The 25,004-nt window shown below is 36.1% G+C and overlaps 1 protein-coding gene across 6 annotated transcripts in view; it reads left to right on the top strand.

Moving 5' to 3' along the window:
• The window catches only part of LOC150101430 (testis-expressed protein 47-like), a 360,248-nt gene that overhangs the window by 235,759 nt on the left and 99,485 nt on the right, over window positions 1-25,004 (top strand). For all 6 annotated transcript variants that reach the window (XM_090400900.1, XM_090400902.1, XM_090400904.1 and 3 more), the window contains one exon: window positions 7,056-7,119. In XM_090400900.1, the coding sequence (XP_090257026.1) occupies window positions 7,056-7,119 (64 nt within the window). The remainder of the gene's footprint in view (window positions 1-7,055; window positions 7,120-25,004) is intronic.

Genomic DNA, 25,004 nt, shown 5'->3' with positions numbered 1-25,004 from the left:
AAAAATATACATTAAAGCTGTTGTTAACTCCCTGGAATATTCCCTCAAGACATGCAGTAATATACCATCAAGTCTCATGTCCTTGTTGGTGTCGTTTACTCAATTCCTCATATGCCTCCTGCTCACTCACCATCAGTGGTTTCTCCCCCCCAATCATACTGCTCTTAAGTTCTGCATTTATGTTACAATCACAAGGATGGAATACTTTAATGAACTGATCATTTAATTCCTCTACTATATCCTCTTCAGTGTTTATCATTCTCCCATTATAACTGACCAACATCATCCTCTCATAATCATTCTTCTTTCTACTGGCAACATATTGAAAAACTCACTAGGATTTCTTTTAGCATCATTTGCTAACTGCTGCTCACACTGCATTTTTGCTACCCTTACTAAGTGAGTCACCTTCCTTGCTTGCTCTTCGTACTCTTCATGTAACTGATTTTGCCTTTTTCTTCCAGATTGCATGCTTCATCCATTTTACACCTACCTTATTTAATCACCTGACCTTTGGAATACACTCAGTCATTGCCTCTGCCAGATAATTTCTGAGTGGAGACCAATCAGCATTGATTTCCTTTCCATGCAATTCCTCATTCCATGATATTGCTGCAAACTGCCTCCTGAGTTTGCCATAATCTCCTGCCTTATAGTTCCACATATAACTCTTTCTCACAAGTCCTTATATGGCTGGCCACCACCAAAGTGATCACTTCATGGGCAATTTCACCAACTGGAGGATGTAACACTTCATTTACAACAATATCTTCTGATGAGATAATCAAATCCAAGACCCTTGATTCACGTGTGGCCTCTATTATGTACTGTGTAATGTAGTTATCCCTTAAAAACTCATGAAATTCATTCTCTTTGGTTCCTGATGCAGTCTCTTCACTCCAGTCCATATTAGCATAATTGAAATCACCCATAATGATCACCCTTTTCTTATTAGCCAAACCAGTTTATCTAAACATTTGCTTCTCACTGCCGTCTACATTACCAGGTCTATATCAACACCCTACTAAACATTTCATCCTGTCCACCTCCCCACCATTCTGCTTCATAACTACTGTCAGTATTTGCTCCTTGCGTCTCGTCTGCAACCATCAATAACACTCCTCCTGCCTTTTTGCTTTGTCTGTCTTTGCAAAAGACTACATATCCCTCCATCTCTATTCCTCAGAATGTGATCTTTGTTCAGCTATGTCTCACTTATACCAACAATTTTTGCATAATGAACTCTATCAATACTACAGTTTCATTCCCCTTGTTTTAGATACTTCTAACATTTGCAGAAATACACACTAGCTCATTTCTGTTTCTATAACAAGTTCCACTAACCCCACTTCTCGGACATGGCTCTACACTCTCTCCTTTCCATTCCTGTCTATCATCACCGATATTACACCCCTCCCCTCCCCAGACCTAAATATCACTCCCACATCCTTGACTATTTTAATCCTTTTTTGTACACTTGCACATCTACTTTTGAAATCATCATCTACACTTTTCATGCGGTGTCCCCCTGTCCCTTGACTTCCCTCCCCCACATTTCCCTGTCCTCTCTCTCTCTGTGATCCTTCTCTATTATTCTCTTCACTTGCACCACTCACCTCTCCATTCACAAACTTGCATACCTTACTCTCCTGCTCTTGCAGCAACAGTTTCTCCAACTGACCCACAACAGATCCATTCAAATGTAGCCCATCTCTTTTATATAGCTCTATCTGCTCCTCAAACTCATCCCACACATTCACAAAATGAACTCCTTTCTCCTCACACAACTCTGTTATCACACCATTCATCTTTGCTCGCATTCTCAACTCATCATTATCATACCTGATGTTGAGAAACTGTTGCTGTCTTGCAGCAACAGTTTCTCCAACTGACCCACAACAGATCCATTCAAATGTAGCCCATCTCTTTTATATAGCTCTATCTGCTCCTCAAACTCATCCCACACATTCACAAAATGAACTCCTTTCTCCTCACACAACTCTGTTATCACACCATTCATCTTTGCTCGCATTCTCAACTCATCATTATCATACCTGGACAACATGCTGACTGCCTTAACTGCCACACTGTTATCTTTCACTCTCCTTAACAGCCTAATGACATCCATTCATACATTCTTCTTGTCACCAGTCAGATCATTCATGCCACTACCAATTCTTTTGCTCACATACTCCTTTTATCCAGTGTTTCAACCACTGTGCTCCCAGAAAAATAGACCTTGTGCACCTTTTCATTCACCACACCTCTCTTATTATTGAATCTTCATACGCTATTCTCAAATAATTCGCTATTTCTTTCAAATCTTTCAATCCATTTTTCCTCACATTCCCATGCAAATCCATAATTCTCCACAGTTCATTCTTCATACAAACACCTAATCTCTTGCTTCATCTTTGCCAACTCTGCTTTCATATCTTGAATTAATTTTTCAGTGCCATTTACGTAAATCACATATTCACTACCTTGCATGTCCGCTGTCTTACCGCTTACCACCTCTCTAAGCCCACCGCTGGCTCTCATACTGCTCACTGTCACTAACTTGCTGTCATCTACGCACGCTGTCTTACCACACAACATTGCTAACTCATTGCCACTTTCACCCACTGTCGTACCATTACCACCCAAGCACTTGGCCATACTGTTAATTCTGCTTACTCCTGTAGCTACATTCATGATCTTTTGCCCGCTACCACTTACATTCAACTATATCTCATAATTCATAAGTATGCTGCACTTCTTACCCAAATTCTCTCATCTCTCTTTTTATTCCTTCTCCATATATCTCAATCTCTCCCCAAGCATACATACTGCATTCACAGCATCTCACATAACAACATCCAACCAAGTATTTCATTCCATTCACCTCTATCTCACACCATACTGCCTCAAAACCACTGGCACTATTTCCCTCTTGCATCTCTACTTTGTATGGACATAACTCTTTCTCTATCATCAATAGCACTTGCCCTCCCTTTTTACCCCTTCTATCCTGGTAGTGATAATGAAATGTATGATCAAATTAGCCAAGCAAATAAGAAAAGAGTGATCGTTATGGGCAATTTTAATTTTGGCAATATAGACTGGAATGATAAGATAGCAACTGGAAGTAAAGAAAATGATGTATGGAGAGTTAAGCAAATTAGATGTTAATAAGGCTCTGGGACTTGATAATATATCATCACGTCTTCTGAAGGAATTTGCCAGGGAGTTCATGCCAGCCTTGATATATTTTTGTGATACGAGTCTTGCACTGGGTCAAGTTCCTAAAGAGTGGAAGAAGGGCAAGATTGTGCCACTTCATAAAGGAGTTGATGGAACCCAAGCATCAAACTATAGGCCTATCTGTGTGTCAGGTGTTGTGGTTAAGTTGATGGAGAAACTTGTGAGAACTAGCATCCAGAATTGGGTTGACAACAATGGTATTGTCTCTGATGGAAAGCATGGATTTGCCAAAGGGAGGTCATGTTTTACTAATCAACTTACTTACTTATTATAATAAGGTGACTTCTTCCTTGGACAGAGGAAAAAATACACAGTAATATACTTAGATTTCGCAAAGGCTTTTGATAGATTACCGCGTGATAAGCTGATAGTCAGACTAGAGCAGATGGGGTTGGATATTAGATTAGTGCATTGGATTAGAGACTGGTTAACTGATAGGTATCAACAAGTTGTGTATGGGGGAGCGATATCCAGGAAAAGGAAAGTCACTAGTGATGTGCCTCAGGGTCTGTTTTAGGGGCATTACTGTTTAACTTGTATATTAATGATATTGGTGAAGATTTAGATGGAGATATTCAGCTTTTTGCAGATGATATAAAGTTGGGACGAATCATGAAGAGTAGAGAAGATGTTGTGGCCTTACAAGAAGACTTGAATAAATTGAGTGATTGGGGATGCGAATTCAATGTTGCAAAATATAAGGTTTTAAAATTTAGGAAATAAAGATGGGATGTAGAATTTATGCTTGGTGAGATATATTTTCGGAGGTAGAGGAAATAAGAGATCTAGGGGGTAATAATGGATAATAAATTGAAATTTAGGGGACACATAGCCAAACTTGCGAAGACAACACAAAGGCTTCTTGGAATGATGCAGAGGACACTGACTTGTAGAAGTAGGGAGATTCTTGTTCCATTGTATAAGGCCACATATGGACTATTGTGCCCAGATTTGGTCACATGGTTTTCAGAAGGACGAAGAGATATTGGAAAGGGTCCAGAGGTGACTGACTAAGGTAGTCGAATATGAGGAAAGATTGAGAAGATGCAATTTGCAGTCTGGTGGACAGGAGGAAGAAGGGAGAAATGATAGAGACTTACAAGTTAGTAAGGGATTGCTATGGATCAATGTTGGAGAGGTTCTACAGAAAATAGTGGGAGATCAGGGGAGAACTAGAGGTCATCTCCCTGGAAACTGTATAAAGAGGCTATGAGTAGGGAATGAGAAGGAGGTTTTTTTCATGCAGAGTTGTGAATGATGGATGCCTTGCCTGAGAGTGTGGTGTCTGCAGAGAATTTAAGTGTGTTTAAAGCACAGTATGGTGAGCTGTGTGTGTGTGTGTGTGTGTGTGTGTGTGTGTGTGTGTGTGTGTGTGAGTGAGTGAGTGAGTGATAAAAGGACCTCCCAGATGAGTCTTTGACTCCATGGGTTCTTGGGTAATAATAATAATATAGGTTTGCTCCCATTCTATTGAGTACATATCTGCTAATAAACAAGAAGACTTTTTTTTGTATCTAGGTTATTTGAGATTCTTTTAATATATGTCTAGATAAATACCATAGGAATCATGAGAATGTAGTTTGCTGTTACAAGAACAATGCCAGGTCCACTTTGTCTGCAGGTGTTATATCAATTCCATCTGGGTGAGAGAGAAAGGTAAGCAGAAGTTGCATGCAAGAGACTTTTGCAAGAGACTGGAAGGTGTGACTGCCATTTGTACAGGAGATGATTTTCTGTATTTACCTCTTTCAAAGTCATATTTTGTTTTGTTGTTTGTTTGTTTTGCAGTTGTCACAGACCTCAGTGTAGGGTGAGAATGAAGCTGGAGTTCTTGTCTCATGCCACTTACAGTATGCTGAATTTTTTTCTTGCATTTCCTTGGAACACTTGTTATGCCATGGCTTGGATAATGAGCAAGAATGTTGTATGGAATGGAGAATGAAGTTCATTCCAGTGAGATTTCTGTAACTTGTTTAGAGCAAGTGTTCAATGCAGGAGAGTGAAAATAGTAGTCTGTCCATGGAAAGGAAGAGTAGAAGTCCTGAAGGCTATCCTACTTCGTGTCTCGTTGTAGTGTGAAAAGGCACAAAGTTGAGAGTAGCTACAGGAAGGTCATTCTGGAGATAATAGAAATGAGATTTCTGAGGGAGTGAACAGAATGGCACCAACAACAGAATAACATTAAATAAGAAAATAATTATTTTCATATTTCATATTTAATCATATTCATATGTTGGGTTGTAGTAGTAACAATATAAAGTTAACCCTTCATTTTGAACAGATGCATTCTATTTTGTTAATGTTATTTGCAATCTACATCATCATCTCCTCGTTGCCATGGAAAAATCTTTTCAACTTTATAAATGAAAAGAAGGCAAAAAACTATTATTGAAAATAAATGCAAAACATCTAAAGAACATTGGAAGTTTTTCCACTTGGTTATACTATAAATTAAAGATACTAAGAAATTATATACTTGCTTTAATCCTTGATCCAAGTGTAAGAAAACAAGCTTGTGCCTGAACTATTCTCAGGATTGAGGCAACTCGTATAAAGAAGCTAATGATTTCACATCACTTGCCTTAGTATCCCATAATGCAAAGCACATCTCCTTGTGGACATGTATAATGCTATGCATTGACCCGTCCCATAATGCATAGCATTATACATGTCCACAAGGAGATGTGCTTTGCATTATGGGATACTAAGGCAAGTGATGCAAAGGCATTAGTTTCTTTATATGAGTTACCGAGTCCTGAAAATAGTTCAGGTTCAAACTTGTTTGCTTACATTTGGATAAAGGATTAAACCAAGTATATAATTTCTTGGCATCTAATTTATCTAAAGAACATTTTTTTTCCTATTCATAATACAGAAAAATGATAGCCCAGAAATCTTTTAGTGCAAATTCTTGGACCTTCAGAAATATGGGTTACAAAATTATTATTATTAGTTATTAATGTATGAAATTTAAACATCTTATTCATTTAATATTTTGGTGTTGCCGATTTTTTATAGGAAATTTTTTTCTTGAGCACTATATCTTTATATTCCAGAAATTTGAAAAAAAAGTTTACTTCATTTTCTGGAATAAATTGTATAATTTCATAAAATCCTACTTTTTTGGGAAATTTATGATATTCTTTTATACAGAACAGTATCCATTACCTTATGCATTCATAGTGGAGATGGCTACACTTATTAACACAGTGGAGATTAGGAATGACATTAGGCAAAGAGGAAGACTAAAGCTGTAACAGGATGAATTTGAGGATTGTTGAAGTGCAGTGAATGAGCTCTACCTGAAAGGAGAGCATAATGGAGAAAATTGTTGATGGAGTGGGAAGCTGCATCCAGGTTAAAGATTACTTTTATCCATTGAATAAATATTTTTAAAAAAAAGGAAATGGGGAAATCCTTCTTGAGGAACATATGGATTTCTTTAACCTTAAAAGCGACAAATTAAATTTGGTAAGCAGTGCCATCAGCACCTCATCTTACAGGATCCAGTTAAAATGAACAGAAATACTTAACAGGAGTGCAAGTCACCTTGAAAAAATATTTCTTCTTGGTTGTTCAACATTGGCTGTTTATTATCTGTAACTTTTTTTTCTTCAGCTTTTCTTCAAATAATTATACTGCTCTGAAAATGCAAAAATTTGCATCTTCAAAAGATTAGCTAAAATTATTATATTGCTATATTAACTCACTTAAAGTTTGGCAATTTATTGTTGACAGTTTAAGTAAACTTAAACTTAATAAAATATATAAAATCAATCATAAAATCAAGGTAATTTAATATCTATTGGTAGACACAGCTGAAAAGTGTTATGGAATCTGTTGTGGAAGGTGCATCAGATATAATTCCTCAAGAAGGTAAAATATTTGAAATTTTAAACATTCTTTAAATTTATTTATAGAATGAACTGTAATATTGGAATATTTGTAATTTTCATAATTAAATTTATTTTGATATATTTTTTAATGATTAACTACTGTATTTATACCTGTGTATTCTGCAGTGGCATTTATATATTTTGTCAATATAATTGTATATAAACACAATAATACTGATTAATTACTTTGGTTTAAAAAAAGGAGATAGTTCTTTTAATTGCATACAATGTTCACTTTTTTATTTCTGAAAAGTTTTCACCATTTCAATTTATTCTTACTCTTTTCATAAAAATGTGATAATGATTTAGTAACAGTGTACATATAATACACACACACACTCGCACACCTAGTATATGAATTTTTTATACCAATCCCACAAAAGGTTGAAAACCTGTTGTAGCACCAGTACCATGTGTGGTCTACTATCAGGGTGTCCCAAAAAATGTATACACACTTTGAATAATTATAAATATAATGTTTATTAAGATATATCTAAGTTTTATAATCCAAATTAAAGAAGGCAAATGTAGAATCTTTTTTTAAGTTATCATAAGTGTTTGAACTGAGTCAGTCTGGTCCAGGCATTGCTGATAACAAGGACCATTGGAATTGCAAACATCACAAATGATTTCATTTGATATTTGGGCACATTCTCTTTCAATGGCTGCTTTCAGTTCATTGATTGTTGCTGGTTTTGTGCCATAAACCTTATCTTTGATGTGTTCCCATAAAAAAAAAAAATAATAATAAAAAAGTCCAGTGGCATGATCACAAAGGGGTATTCAAGGGGTCATGAAGAGGTATTCAATCAAACTCTTTGCCCAATCCATCTGTTCGGCTGATTTTTGTCAAGATATGCCCTCACGTCACAATGGTACTAGGGAGGTGCTCCATATTTGCTGGAAATAAAACTCCTTTTCATCCCCAAACTTCTCTCGAATGCATGGCATGATAGATTCCTGCAGCAAGTTAAGCTCCAATTAAGCCCCATGCTGACAATCCACACCACACTGTAACTCCTGGTAAATTTGCATGGTGTTTCACCGTAACATGCAGATTCTCAGTTCCCATTACCTGCAACTGTGGCAATTAATTGAGCCATCTGATTTAAATGTGGCTTCATTGCTTCAAACAATCTTGTTTGAAAACTGTGCATCCTTTGCACATTTTGCTAGATACCACTCACAAAGTTCAACTCTCCAGTCAGGATAATTATTCCAACTAATGTTGGAATAAAACTTTTCCAATGGATGTGCTTCAAAATGTGATGAATGCTTGATTTTGAAATTCCTGTCTCATGAGCTGCTTTGCCAAACAAATTTGCTTGGAGATTGGCAGTAAGTTTCCAGCAGCTCATTTTGTCTAGTGCATGTCCATGGTCTTCTGGAATGCTGCTTCTGGATGTCTTGAACAGTTCCATCTACTTCAGACTTATCTCTAATTCAATCCATTGGTGGGTCTCTTTGAAACTCCCTTCTAAGCTGTCTTTGCACTTCACTTACATTCTCACACTTCCAGTATCACTTTGGGATAAATTTCCTTTCCTCAAAGCTTAGTCTTGTTTCTGCCATTATTTCAAATCAGTTACACCTGAAAATAATGAAAATTTAATGAGTTACAGGCTGTATATAATGTATATACAATGAATAACCAATAATTCATATAACTGATGTTTTAATTATATTTTTAATTATATGAATAAAACAAGTCTGTTTTATTCATATAAATGAATAAAACAGACTTGTTATTCATTTCTGCCTCCGAAAAACTGCAGAATTTAGATCAGTTTGCTCATGTGCACTGTACATAGCATATACAGTAATCCACCAAAAATCAACTAAATGAAGAGATATTTTTTACACATCATAGGAATATCATATAACTTATACTTTGTTTCTGTCAGATGTAAAGTCAAGTGATGAAGAATATAAAAAATAAAAAAAAAAGATTGTTGGTTTACAGTCTATTGGTGAACTACATATAAGTATACCTACCTTTCCTGTATGTGAATATAAAAGCATAAATTTGCCATTTATAAGTATACAGGATGAACTGTCATTCATTTTCCTACTTGTGTAGTGGGGTGTAAAGAGGTAGATAAATAGGTGGAAAAGCGAGAGAGAGGCAAAGCACACACAGAGGGGAAAAAAATGTTTGAAAGATTGATAAACACAAGAAAGCAAGAGAGAAGAATCCTCTTCTTCTCTAGTATTTATATAATCCAATTTCAATTTATTATGCATATTTCTAAAAATGCATAGGCACATGTGAAATTCATTTTGCCATCCTGCTGTTCTCTGTGCCCAAGTTATTCCTGGACTTTATTTAGGAATAAGTTCAGATTTTATTAAAATTCAATATTTGAAATCCTTCCAAAAATTTGTTGAGCCGTCTCAATTTAGGTTTCTATTGCATCATTTACAGGGACAAAATACACTGAAATTATACATTGCAGTAACTCTACTCTACTCTGCCAAGATAGGAATTTAATGAAATTTGATATTTAGTATCACTATTAAAATTTATTTCGTTTCAATCAGACCATTTGTAGTGATGCAGGAAAAATGTCTACAATACATAAATCAAAAATAGGTAGACATTTCATCAAGTGTTCGATAGAGCTCATTGAATGTCATAAATTTAAATGTGAATTTAAATATCTGAACAATTTCAAGCCATATTGTATGAAACAATTTTACTGGAGCTTGATAAGCTGATATCTGTTTGATCATATGCATATATTGTATAGCTGTCTGTAATTTTCTGTTCAAGAATGGGTGTGTTATTTTCTCTTCCTCTCTGCTATAGTTTTTCAGTCATAAATTAAGAGCTGGTTAATGCAAGTTTCCCTCCTCCCCTTTTTTTTTTTCATTATAATTGTTATTTGTATTCTTTTATTGGAAAAGTTTAATAAAACAATTCAAAATGATAATTTCTCTTAGACTTGATGGAATTTAATGAAATTTAGTATTTAGGACCTCTGTTAATATTTGGTTATTTTTATTTGATTTCAATTTGATCATTTTTAATTGAAAAATTAACCAAAGCAAACTTACATCTAGCCAGATGTGGTTTTAGGATTCAAATAGTGTGACAAGGAATGGTATCACTTTACCAGAAAGCTAATATGGGACACACTTGTTTACAATCGTATCCTCAACTCTGTTAGGTACACAACCGAATAAAAATAAGGCAAAGACGATCAAAATTTTTGCTGTCTATGTCTATGCTTTCACAAATGATTGATTTTGATTTTTTTGGCACAAAGTTATCCTGTCATACTGGTCATACTGCACCAGGACACAGATCACAGCAGTACATATGGTAATTGGTTAATTGGACAATCGCAAACATCTATGCCCTTTGCAGGATTCGGAACTCGCAGCCTCTTGGCTGGAGAGTGTATATGCCAGTGATTCTCAACCACTGTGCCACGACACAGATTTTTTAAATGTGCCTCCACTGCGAATACCCATACATAAGCGGCGTCAGACAAGTGGTTCGATCAGTTCTACCTTCCTAGCGTGAACTGGCTGAACCAGTGTGCATGGCTATTATAGTTCTGGCTACTGGCTAACAAAGCTACATATTAGTTTAGTCTACTAGTCGCCCGCTTGATGTGTGCATATGGTTAGTTACAACTTATATATTCGTTTTCATACATGCAATACCACAATATTGTGTAGTCAAACTTAATTAAAACGGATTCAGAGGCAATATACAATATGTCGTTTTTAATAATTTTTTGACAAAATTATTTTTATTTTCAATGAACCCCCTAAAATGGATAAATGGATTAAAAAAAAAGAAAGCTTAACGACGATAATGATGTTGCTAGCGATAATGCTAACGAGCCCAGTACAAGTAAAGATGTTTCCTCTACCAAAAAATGTAATGTTCATCGTAAGTATAATGATGACTTCTTAAAATTTGGATTTATATCTACAATGGAAAATGATAAAACTGTTCCTGAGTGTGTGGTATGTGGTTGTAAATTATCAAACAGTGCTATGGTTCCGAGCAAGCTCCAACGTCACCTGCTCACTAATCAACCTTCGCTAGCATCAGAAGACAAAGCCTACTTTCAAAATTCATTATCTGCAAGATCCAAACAATTAAAGATTTTTAAAAAGCAAATTAGTGTGTCTGAAAAAGCTCAGATAGCTTCTTATGAAGTGGCTGGATTAATTGCTCTCAAATTAAAATCTCATAATTTGGCTGAAGAAATTATATTACCTGCTTGTCGTAAAATTGTAAAAAGAATGATCAGTGAATCAGCAGAAATTGACATTTGTAAAATACCACTTTCAAATGACACAATTCATTGCAGAATTATAGACTTTTCCCGAAATATTGAAGAAAATACTGCTAAAACTTGCAAATTCAAATTTTGCTTTACAAATCGACTAAACAACTGATATTATGGGAAAAGCACACTTAATTGCATTCGTTCGATTCATTCACGAAAATGATATAATTAATCAATTTTTATGTTGTCGTGAATTATCTGATTTCACAACAGGAAAACATATTTTCGATGAAATTAATTCTTATTTACAAGAAATTAAAATTTCGTGGAATTTGTGCATTGGCATTTGTACAGATGGTGCTCCGGCTATGACAGGATCTATAAAAGGATTTGTAGCATATGTAAAAGAACATAATGCAGATATATTAGTTACCCATTGTTTTTTGCATCGGGAAACACTCATTACAAAACAATTACCATAAGAATTGAAAGTAGTGCTGGAACGTTGTGTTAAAATGATTAATTATATAAAATCAAGACCATTAAAAAGTCACCTATTTAGTCAATTATGCCAGGCTATGGAATCTAAATTCGAATCATTGTTACTACACACGGAAGTCAGGTGGTTATCCAGAGGGAAAGTTTTGTCTCGCGTGCTTGAATTAAAAAACGAGATAAAGATATTTTTGAACAAGATAATAATGATTTTGTTGGTTTGTTGGATGACAAAATATGGTGTGCTAAGCTGGCTTACTTATCTGATATTTTTGTTATTTTTAATAACATAAATATGAGTTTGCAAGGACCGAAAGAAAATATTTTAAATTCAACTAATAAATTGTTGGGATTTCAAAAAAAAAAATTACTTTATGGAAGAATAAAGCACAAGAAGGTAGTTTAGAAAAGTTTGAGTCAGTTCCAAAAGATTGTTATAAAATAATTCATGAAATAGTTATTGATCATTTGACAATACTAGAGCAAAAAATTGTTCATTACTTTCCAAATTTAGAAATGAAAAAATTTGATTGGATTCGGAATCCATTTGTGATAAACGACACATCGGTGTATGAACTAACTTTGAAAGAAGAAGAAGAACTGATTTCTGTGTGTAATAACGGAGATTTAATTTCAAAACATTCAGAAGAATCAATTAATTCGTTCTGGATTAATCTTAGATACGATTATCCAACAATATCACAAAAAGCTTTAAGTGTGTTATTACAATTTTCCACATCTTATTTGTGCGAATTCGGATTTTCGGCTTTGACCGATATAAAAACGAAAAAAAGATCCAGACTTTTAAATCTGGATCACGAAATGAGAGTAGCATTATCATTTATACGCCCAAATATAAATGAAGTTATCAAAAAAAAACATGCTCAAATTTCGCATTAAATGTAATTTATCATTAAATAAACATTTTGTTTACTTTGTAATGCAATTTCATTTTATATTTTATTGCAAATTATTATTGTATGCTATTTTTACAAAATATATTATAGGTACATGAATTAATTAACCAAGTAAAATTCTTTTAAATTTATCTTATTGTTAGTGTGCTGCCAAATTTTAAAATTATTAAAAGTGTACCGTGACAAAAAAAAAGGTTGAGAATCACTGGTATATGCTAACTACTCAGCCAACAAGCTAACTTTGACATATGATCACACGCTATTATTATGGGCAGTTGCAAGCTTCACTGGAAAAAAAAAAGTATAGAATTTCAGTGCAGGAGATTATGACAAAGGAATCTGATGACTTTCCATGCGATAATCAGTTGAAAAGGAAAGAAGTCAGTATTTCCTGGGACTTGGTTTTATGATAAGTCATTGCTGGCATTTTAATTGTAATTCAATCTAATTTAATACTAGTTTTGGTAGGTGAATTCATAGCATTTCCTCTTTACAGCAGTAGAGTAGGTGTAGTCTGTAGGTGTGAGTCATAGTGAGTGTCGGTTTTTGTGAAAGTCTGAGTTGTAAGTGAATTTATCATTTGATATGAGGCCAACCACTACTACTCTATTCTACTTATTTGAAACTGAATCTATTTGAAAAAAATACCCCGTCTTCAAATTAGTTTCTAGATTTTGGAACCTTTGGTATACCCATGGTGCTATGTATGTGGTTTCTAACTTTAGGTGAGCTCGATGTGTATATATTAAAAAAAAAAAACTGAATAAGTTTGTTTGTCTCACCTTCCTCTCATTTTATTGCTTGCAGTTTCGTTCACACTTGTTATCTCTGTCACTTCCAACACAATATTAAAGATTATACAATTTATTAATCTTTATAACCATCAAACTTGTATAACATGATATGATGAAAAAATTATTAGCATGTCTCTGAAAGAATTGATCATTAGTCTTGAATAGTTCGTTGATATCACTTTTACTAGAATTATAAATTAAGTTCCCAAATTACTTCGGGCTAGCAGTTGCTGACTTACCATTGACATGCAAAACCTTTTCAGTATTTCATTGTTCTCCTGAACATTATTCAGGCAAGTTAAACTGTTTGGCTTGATACTGTGATAATGTACAAAACCAAACTCATGCTATAACGTATTATAGAGATACTTATAAAAAAAACATCATAAGCTTTACTCAGAATACAAAAACAATCATTACTACAGTAATTTAGCACTCAACATCAAGGTTTCACCAATTATCTTTCTCTTCAGTTATTACGAGGAAAAAAGTATATTGTTGAATTCCAGAAACCTTAGTACTATAGTAGAAAATTGATAAAAATCAATTCAGCATTACAGCATTTCAAACTCTATTTGATCTTATTTTTGTTAATTACATTGGGATATTTCCAAAAAAATATTTTATAATTACATTCTAATTTATATATTCTATCTTTTATGGATGGGAACCAATAAAAAAATAATTTAAAAGCATTAATTAATGAGGTAGTCTGCACGGTTAACCTAGTGGCTTTACGCTTCGCAACCATATGCCTGGGGAAGGAGTGTCCTAGGTTCAATTTCTGTCGCCAATGAGAGGAGCTTAAGGATCTTCCTCAGCCATAGCAAAGTTAGCTGTTCTTGGGTATGGACAGCAGGGTTTTTCTACCCAGTTTAGCTGGAGATTTTCATCCCACAAGCAGGCAAATTGGTCCCATGAACACACGTGGATACAGTCAAGCATACCTAAGACGATCCCTCCAGCCATAGGTCTGAATTGTCAGCTATGCCAGTCCTGAGCCTTCATAAAAACGGGGGGGGGGGGGGGGATTGAGGTGGTGTCATACCTCCTAGTAAAAAAAAGCAGGACTCACAGCCGTTGAATCACAATACGAAATAAAAAAAATTAATGAGGTAAAAAAATGGTACATATATTTCTAGCCATAGTTTTCTCCAATTCATGAGTCAAATTTATATTTGATATTTGCTTGGTGATCAGTAAACAAATATACAAATTTGTAAGTTAACTTTTTAAAATATTATTATTATTATTGCACAGGACCTCCATGGAGTCATAAGACTCTGTGGGAGGCCCATGTCAGACAACACAGTCTATCATATTCACTATTCATGCTCTCACCACCCTATCAAGCAAGGCATTCCATCGTCCAACCACTCTCCATGCAAAAAAGCCACTTCTCACCTTCTTCACAACTTCCAGATATGGTAATTTGTCCTCACTTCTTCCCCTTGTTCTGCCATATAAAAATCTCACCTTTGTTGATCTTGTAAGTACATTTGAACATTTTAAATGTCTTATTCATATCATCTTATCATTTTCTATCCATCAAACTTTACAGTACTATTACTATTATTACGGGCAACTCCAGGGAGTCCTTAGACTCATTGAGAGAGGCCCTAAACACCATGTCCACACAACTATACGACATTCTCACAGTATCTATCATAACTTGCCTGTCACCAATACTCTGGCAGCATATTCCACTCATTTACCACTCTAAAAGTAAAGAACCCAGCTCTAACACCCCTGCTAACCACACACCTGCCCAGCTTCCATAGGTGTCCCCTAATTCTCCCACCACCAGTCCTGATCTCAAAAATATCCTCTGAATTAATCCTATAGAAACCCTTTAGCAATTTGAATGTCTTAATCATATCTCCCCTTTTCCGCCTATCAACTAATTTCTGCAGCCCACAAATCTTCAACCTGTTCTCATATGGTTCATTCCATAGACTTGCTAACATCTTAGTCACTCGCCTCTGGACCCTCTCCACCTCCTCCCCATCAAGAAGGAACCTAGGTGACCAAATCTGGGCACAGTAGTCGAGATGAGGTCTTATCAAAGCTTGGTACAGAGGTACAATAACTTGCTTGTCTCTGCTCGTCAAGGTATTTTTCAACAACCAAGTGAGTTGATGAGCTGATTTTGCTACTTTTGTAGTGTGCCCTCTAAACTTCATCTCCCTATCCACCAATACTTCCAAGTCCGTCCCTGGCCTCATCAATCTCCTGGAGTACAGTTCCACCAATGTGGTATACTGCTGCTAATCTTTTCATCCCCAAAATGCATAACCTTACATTTTGTCACATTAAATTGACATCCATTCTCCTTAGCCCAGAACTCCAATCTATCCAAGTCATCCTACAAGATTTTGACATATTCTGCATTCACTATTGCCCTACCCAACTTTGCATCATCAGCGAACAAATGAACTGTTCCTCTTAGATTCTTCCCTATATCGTTAATGAATAAATTAAACAGCAGTGGTCCAAGAACAGAACCCTGTGGTACACCACTAGTCACAGGCCGTCTTTTGGACTCTACTCCTGAATAAACTACTCTTTGATATCTCTCCATCAACCACCCACCTATCCATCTCACCAACCCTATATCCATTCCCATATGTTTTAGTTTACAGATTATAATTCCATGTGGTATCCTGTCAAATGCCTTAGTCAGGTCCAGCAGTATCACTGTAAACCCATTACCCTTATCCAGTTCAGCCGTCACTGTGTTATGAAACTGAAACTTGAGCAAGTTACTTAGGCATGATCTACCCTTCACAAAGCCATGCTGTCCCCCGTACAGTATCTCATTTTTATCAATCCATTCCTGTATTTTTCCCTTGACTACTTTCTTCAAGACCTTGACAACGACTCCTGATATGCTGATCGGTCGGTAATTTGCAACCGTAGTCTTGAATCCTCCTTTACGCAGTGGAACTATTTTCCCCTCTTTCCACACCTTCGGGACTAAACCAGACCCGAGACTCAGATTAAATAACATGGTCAAGGACACTGATAATTCTTTAGCCGCTTCACGCAAGACCTGTGCCGGTTTTACTATCCAATCTCACAGGTGTATTCACATTCATCACAATTCCCTTATAAACTAATGGTTCCTTCATTTTTTCAATGTCACTACCTGGATGATATACTTTTGCAAAGTGCTCGCTCAGTAACTCCACTATATCGACTGATTCAGTGACCTCCTTACCATCGTCATTCCTTAAAATCATTTTGCCATGTACAGTTTTTTTTTTTTTTTGCTTGCAGCATATTGAAAGAACTGTTTGGGATTCTGTTTAGCTTGCATAGCTAGTTTCCTTTCATTATCCGCTTTTGCTTTTTTTACCACACTCGTTACCCTTCTGGCCTGCACTTTATACCGTTCGTGTGCCTGCAGGTCACCTCTTTCTTTAAATTCCCTCCACAGTTGTTTCTTTTTTTGCAGCTCAAGCTTAATGGTGTTATTCATCCATTTAACCCCTTTTTGTTTTACTATTCGTACCCTACGTATACAATCAGCCATAACCTCCTGTAAATGCTCCTTGACCACTTTCCATGTTCTATTGACATCCAGCCCTTGCAGTTGTAAATGCCATGGCACTGATCCAAGCAATCTCCTAAGCTTGTCATACTTGCCAGCATAGTAATTCCACATATACCCTGTCTTAATCGAAAATTCCACACCTTTAGCCACCTCCCAGGTCAAGGTGGCAACATGGTCATATTCATTACAGTCAAATTCTCAGATGCTATTACCAGGTCAAGCACTCTCACACCCATAGTATTTTCCATTACATGCTGTCTCAGATAGTTATCCCTTAATAATTGAATAAAATCCATTTCCTTCCTCACATGTGTCCTCTCCTCCTTCCAATCAACGTTACCATAGTTGAAATCCCCCATAATAATTACCCTCCTTCCACTCATTTCATTAATCTGTTTATGCATACTATTTCCACCATCTATTCCATCACCTGGTCTATAGCAGCACTCAACTGTATATTTTGTTCTGCCAGTCTCAATCTCACACCAAATAGCCTCAAATGAGCTCTTTTCACTATCCTGCGATACAACTTCAATTATCCTTGGCTGCAGTTCATCAGCTATCATCAATAACACCCCTCCCCCCATTTTATTCTTTCTGTCCCTCCTAAACACACTATATCCTACACATTCTATCCCACTAACATATCATCTTCCGTCAGCCATGTTTCACTAATGCCAATAACCTGTGGCCAGGAAGAGCCAATCAAGGCCAAAAATTCTTCCTTCTTGTTCCTAATACTCCTGGCATTAGTATACATGAAATGCAGTGGTCCCTTTGTCCCCTATCTTGATGCGTTATTCTAAATATCCCATTCCAATTTTTTGTCTTTAGTACTGGCTCAGGTACATTATATACATTCTTACACTCAACTGTCTCACTGATGTCTGCATATCCACTTCCCCCCTTCCTTGGTAATTCTAGTTTTCCTGGTTCTGCACATCCATTTTCACTTCATTCAGCAACACTTTTTCCAGTCTCTGCACACCAAATCCATTCAAATGCAGGCCATCCGTCTTGTATAAATCCTTTCGCCCATCAAACTCATTCTACACGTCCATGAATTCCACACCACGCCGTCTGCATAACCTGTGCATAATGTCATTTGTGATTATGGCCTTTTCTAAACTCCTCTCTGTCATACTGCTGCAACAGACTCACCATTCTAACACTGTCACTCTTTTCTTTCACTACCTCTAACAATACTTTCAAGTCCTCTCTCAAAAAAAATTTATCTCCTTTCAATTCATTCGTACCCGCCACAACTATCAATTCTTTCACCCTCTGTTTTTGCGCTCTAATACTCTCACTTACATCCTTAAATTTCGCACCCGGTAAGTACGATTTAGTTAAACTCCCATCTATCACTCCACTTAATAACGAGTCACCATACAACATTCTTTCCTTCATTTCAGAAACTCTCCCACTCTTATGCTTATTTTTCCTTTCAAACACTTGTTTATTTACATTAGCCAAATCACTCTGGAAAGAGTTTTGCAGGTGCTCTAATTGCCGCTGCGCATTTTGTATCACTGCGCACAACCTTACAATCTCACTCCCTACAAATAATTCCTCATTTTTTTCATCATTTAAACCATTTTCTCTCTCTGTATAGTTGCTTTCACTCTATCTTTGATCACAGCTCTCATTGCCATCTTGTACAACATCACAATTCCCTATCAAGCCACTATTTTCACATTCTGGCTTTCTTCAACCATAACTATCTCACAACCTGACACATACTTCAACTCCTCGCTTGGCTTACACTTTCTGCACATTCTTCCACCACTATCACTTTCAATCCAAACTCCAGCCTCATTCGGGGATGCATACATCCCACACACATCACATTGGACAAACTCCCTCACATTACAGTTTTTGAACAAAGGTGTCATATTTTTGGACGCCATTATCTTACGTCGCATTGGCGCCATGTGCTATTCTATGAAACGTATTGTTAAAATACTAAATTAAATAAAACGGAATTCACACCAAAATCACACAGACACAACAAGCTACCAAAATTAGACAATACTACGTTATGATTTAAACCTATATTCTAATTTTCACTCAAAATTATACTTAGGTTTCTGGAGCTTTCTGAAAACACTACACACCGTGTAGCCCTCTAGTGGACAGAATCTCTGATTGCACAGTCAGAGATTCTGTCTAAGATAAGGTCACCAGTATTTGACTGGTGACCTTATCTTAGCACAGTAATCCAGATGTGTTCTAATTAAAATTTCTTCTTTTTTTATTATACATGCTGCTTTTTTTTTTTTTTTTTTTCATCTCTTCATTTATATTTTTCCCATGTTGTTTCTCTTTGGAAAATATCCAGTAATATTCTTTCTAAATTTCTTTTATCTTTTGAATTGTTCCAGTTTCAATATTATTTTTGTATCTTTCATTTTTAGTGGTCTGTTTTTGCTGATTCTTTTATAGTTTTATGCAGTTTTTTTATCCTGTCTTTGCTATCTTTCTTTGTATTGGCTTCTTTGCACATGTTTGCTTTTGTTTTTTTCCAGCCTTTTATAATGTTACTTATTCTCCTTTGTATTTTCTTTGTTCAAAGTATTTTTTGCAGCTCTTGTTTCTTATGAGTTTCCAGGATTGGTAAGAACATAGAAAATAAATATCCATAAGGTAACAAAATTCTGATCCTGTTAGAAAACTTAAAAATGAGGAAAGTGTAGTGTAAAAGGAACCAAAGATGATAAATGTGACATGAAAACTGAAGATATTCTAGATGTCTAGAGTAGCTACTTTGAAAGATTGCTAAATGAAACAAGCAGTCACCACTGTGGCAGCTGGAGAAGATATCGACAAGAAATACTCAAATATGAAGGTATAAAAAGTTTTACAGTGGCTACACTGCATAATTTAGAAGTCTTAGTCAGAGGGTTGAATTCTGGATGATTGGAGTAGAACGTGAGAGTTCTACTCTCAAGTTCTATTCCAATGAACTTGAGAGTACAACCTGGCATTCCTATAAAGGCTATGTGCAGGTCTCCTCTCAGAAACCTGAGAGGAGACCTTCACATAGCCTTTATAGGAATGCGGAGAACCGACCAGGGCTTCTGACCTAATGTCCAATCCTCACCTTCTCATGGTGCACCCTGTTGGGTATCTACCTGGATACTGAACGAATGAGGAATGGCTGGCAATTTGGGATTTAGCCGACCAAATTGTATTCCTATTGGTTAAACTAAAATACAAAATGATGATGGTACAACATGACAAAATTTCATGCCGGCTGGGGTGTCACCCGGTTAGACGAGGCCCCCGTTGTTTTCGCCAGGGAACCAGGGCAAGCAGCGAAAAGTCAGCTACTGGAACAAATCTGAAAACACACCCGAACTCAACATCACCAGAGTTAAAGATCGGTACGATCAACATAAGAAGCCTGAATGCCAAAGAAATGGAGCTAGCGGAGGAATTAGATAAGTACCAGATCGCCATAATAGGGGTGACTGAAACAAAAAAGACAAAAACTGGCGAGATCTTTCTGAGCAATAAATACAAAATGTTATATTCAGGCAATGACAATCAAGGAAAAGAAGGAATAGCCGTAGTATTCAACACAAAATATGAGGCTAATCTTCTTGAATGGCAAACAGTGTCTGGTAGAGTGATTTGGGCAAATATCAGAATGGAGAACTGGACATTGAGACTTATTTGTGTCTATGGTCACACAGAAGATTCTACTAAGGTAAAAATGGAGGAATTTTTTGAGGCTCTAGAGAAAGCTACTGACACAATGAAAAAGGAAAAGTTGGTCCTTGTTGGGGATCTAAATAGCAGAGTAGGAAGTGATTGTCAGACATACAAAAATGTTTTGGGAAAATTTGGAGAAAAGAGCAAAGCTAATAATAATGGCAAATACCTGTTGGATTTCTACTCAGGACATGGACTGGTTATTACTAACACCATGTTCCAACATAAAAATGTGCACATTTATTTATTTATTTAACGTATGGCTCACACATAAAAAGTTACATTACATTAATCGTTAATATATATGGACATAGTAATAGACATATGTACAATACGAAGACATAATACACTCATAAAAGAGATACTTAAGAATCAAGAATAAGCTACAACCGAATCTCTAGGTTGATTATCCAGTCGACTGCACTTGGTGTAGCATGGATGAAGTCTGACAGGTTTCTGTATGCACGTAGGACTCATTCTGCTATAATATGATTAATTGTCTGGTGGGTTGATCCACAGTCGCACCTGGGTGAGGCAATCATGCCCCATTTGTAAAGGTGGTCTGCACATCTGCCATGGTTGGTATGGATTCGGTTAAAGGCAGACCAAGTTTTCCGAGCTGGGTCAAAATCCGAAGGTATCTGTGTTGGGTCCACTAATTCATGGCAGATCCCTGTTGAAGTGTTACACCAGGACTCTTTCCACTTCTCCTTCATGTTAAAGCTTGTCTCTGCAAGATTTTTTACTGTTAAGATTAGAGGGTGCCTTGACTTTAGCCTGTTTATTTCTCGGGGTGGGATGTCTTCATGGATTGGAAGATTTTGGATTTCCATGATTTTGCTGTATTCATGTAGAAGAAAGTTGGATCTGCAGATGTGTGGAGGTGGTATGTTGCTTAGCACTGGGAGCCAGTAGGTTGGGGTTGATTTTACAGTTGCAGAAATAAGGCGCATAGTGGTGTAAAGCTGGGCATCAACCAAATACACATGGGTGCTGTTCAGCCATACGGGTGAGCAGTATTCAGCTGTAGAGTAAACGAGGCTAAGAGCAGTGCAGCGAAGCGTTGTTGCTGAGGCACCCCAAGTTGTTCCACATAGTTTTTGCAGTATATTGTTTCTTATTTTTAGGAAAAAAAATGTGCACAAATTCACATGGAGAGAAGAGGCAAGGAATAAGAAAAGTCTCATTGACTATTTATTGTTGATAGTGATGTTTTCTCCCTGGTGCAGGACACCAGAGTGTACAGAGGATTTGAAATTGGAAGTGATCACTATTTAGTCTTGAACAGGATAAAATTGAATTTCATATTGAAAAGAATGACATGCAAGAAAGTTTTAAAGCGAATAAAAGTTGAGCAGCTCTCAGATGTGAACTGTAGACTAAAATACACGAAGATTATTGAAGGAAAAATGAAAGATTTTGAGAACAGGAACCAAACCTTGGAGATTCAGTGGTAAGCCTTGAAGAAAATCCTGATTGATTCAGCTAGAGAGGCATATGGTGAAGTTGTCTGCAAGGATAGAAAAATTAGAACTCCATGGTGGACACAGGAAGTTAAAGAGGCAGTGTAGGAAAAGAAGAAAGCATATCAAAAGTTCCTGGCAGATATGTCAGCTTGTGCTCTTAGAGAATACAGAGACAAATGTAAGAAAACTAAAGAGTGTGTAAAACTAGCTAAACAAAAGTCATGGGAGGACTTTGGCAAGAACATAGAAAATAAATATCAAGAAGGTGGCAAAATATTCTGGAGGTTGTTGAAGAAGCTTAGGAATGGAGGAAAGACTGCTGTAAAAGGAGTTAGAAATGATAAAGGTGAAATGAAGACGGGAGAAAAAGATATCCTTGAAGTATGGAGTAATTACTTTGAAAATTTGCTAAATGAAACAAGCAGTGATGACAGCACAGTGATAAAAAAACACTGACCAGGCATACAGTCAGGAATACATATCCATACTTGAAGTAGAAAAAACCATCAAAGGCTTGAAATATGGAAAGGCAGCAGGAGTAGATGATATTCGACCAGAAATGCTGAAGTATGGTGGTATAAAAGTCTTACAGTGGCTGCACTGCATAGTTCAGAAAGCCAATCAGAGGGACGAATTCCCAATGATTGGAGTAGAGCTCTCATAGTACCTATATATAAAAAGGGAAATAAAACTTATGTGAGAATTACAAGGTATATTATCCCTATTGAGTGTTCCTGGTAAGATATATGCAAGTATACTTGAGAAACGGTTGAGAAGAATTGTGGAAGAAAAGCTTGGTGAAGAACAAGCTGGATTCAGGTCAAATAGAGGCTGTCAGAATCAGATCTTCACTTTACGACAAATAGTGGAGAAATCATGGGAATATAACAAAGATCTGTATTTAAGTTTTGTCGATTTGGAAAAGGCATATGACAAGGTGCCAAGAGAGAAGCTATTCAATACTCTACAGTTATATGGTGTCAATGGGGCATTATATCAAGCAATACTTATTCTTTATTTGAGTTGTAAGTCAGCAGTTAGAATTGAAGGAAGTAGAGGAAGATGGTTTAATGTTAAATCTGGTGTGAGACAAGGATGTACATTATCCCCTCTGTTATTCATTATCTATATGGATCACATTATGAAGGAAAATGGTATTAAACGTGATATCAAAATTGGAGATGTTAATGTCATCTCTTTGCTTTATGCGGACTATGTTATACTTTTAAATAAATCCGCTACAAGTCTGCAAGATTCTCTGACTAAATTGAATAACCGTTGTAATAGATATGGTATGAAGGTCAGCAATAAAAAGACAAAGACAATGAAAATAGGCAGAATCATTGAAAATGTCAACTGTATTGTGAATGGAGAACCTGTGGAACAAGTAAAACATTTCAGCTGCTTAGGCAGCTGAAATGTTTTAAGTTAAACTAAATGATTTTTAGTGAAGATGGTAAATTAAATATGGAAATAGACAACAGAATCAACAAAGCTGGTATGGTAGGAAGTCAATTGAATAAATTCATATGGAATAAGAGATAAATTAGTTGGAACACTAAATTAGCTGTATACAAGACAGTGTTCAAACCAGTTTTAACTTATGCATCTGAGAGCTGGGTCAGAAGTAAAACACTTGACCAATGACTAGAGACTGCAGATATGAGAGTCCTGAGAAAGATTAGAGGCATGAACAGATGGCATCAATGGCAATATCATATTAAAAATGAGAATATTAGGAAAGAACTTGACATTGTCAGCATCCAGGAATGCGTTAGCAGAGCTAATCTCAGGTGGTATGGTCACTTAAACAGAATGGGCGAGAAAAGATTAGCAAAACAAGTGTTCTCTGCCAAGTTGGCAGGAAAATGACCCAGAGGAAGACCAAGATATAGGTGGATTGATATGGTAAAAAGCACCTTAGATGATATAAATATAAGATCTGGTAATGTTGGAGTCTTGACAAGTAACAGACTGATTTGGAGGAAAATTGTAGATAGGAAGTTAGTAATGATGTAAATTTTTCATGTAGTACTATCATATCTTGTACACCCCTTGAGGGTACATGGCAGGAATTTGATGATGATGAGGTACAATTTTTAATGAATATGGCAAATTAAATATGGAAATAGACAACAGAATTAGTAATTGTTATCGTAGGAAGTCAGCTGAATAAATTTATATGAAATAAGAAAGAAATTTGTCAAAATACTAAATTAGCTGTATACAAGACAGTGTCCAAAAAAGTTTTAACTTACAGTTCTGAGGGCTGAGTTAGAAATAAAACACTTGATCAAAGACTGGAGATATGAGAGTTCTGAGGAAGATTAACTAATCTTCCTCAGAACTCTGTGAACAGATGGCATCAATGGTAGTATCATATTAAAAACAAGGGATAAGAACTTGTGATTGTTAGCAGTTTTTTCACTTGGTTATACTATAAATTTAAGATACCAAGAAATTATATACTAGGTTTAATCCTTTATCCAAGTGTAAGAAAACAAAGTTTGCACCTGAAATATAATCAGGACTAGGGCAACTCATATATAGAAGCTAATGACTTCACAACCCTTGCCTTAGTATCCCATAATGCAAAGCACATATCCTTACGGGTATGTATAATGCTATGCATTATGGAAAGGGTCATACCACAAGTCTACCCAGTCGAAA

This window comes from Typopeltis vanoorti, chromosome 11 (assembly GCF_054136105.1).
Source record: "Typopeltis vanoorti isolate ZY-2024b chromosome 11, IOZ_Tvanoo_1.0, whole genome shotgun sequence".
NCBI lineage: Eukaryota > Metazoa > Arthropoda > Arachnida > Uropygi > Thelyphonidae > Typopeltis > Typopeltis vanoorti.
The sequence above is the reverse complement of the archived record's forward strand: the minus strand, read 5'-3'. Positions and strand labels throughout refer to the sequence as shown.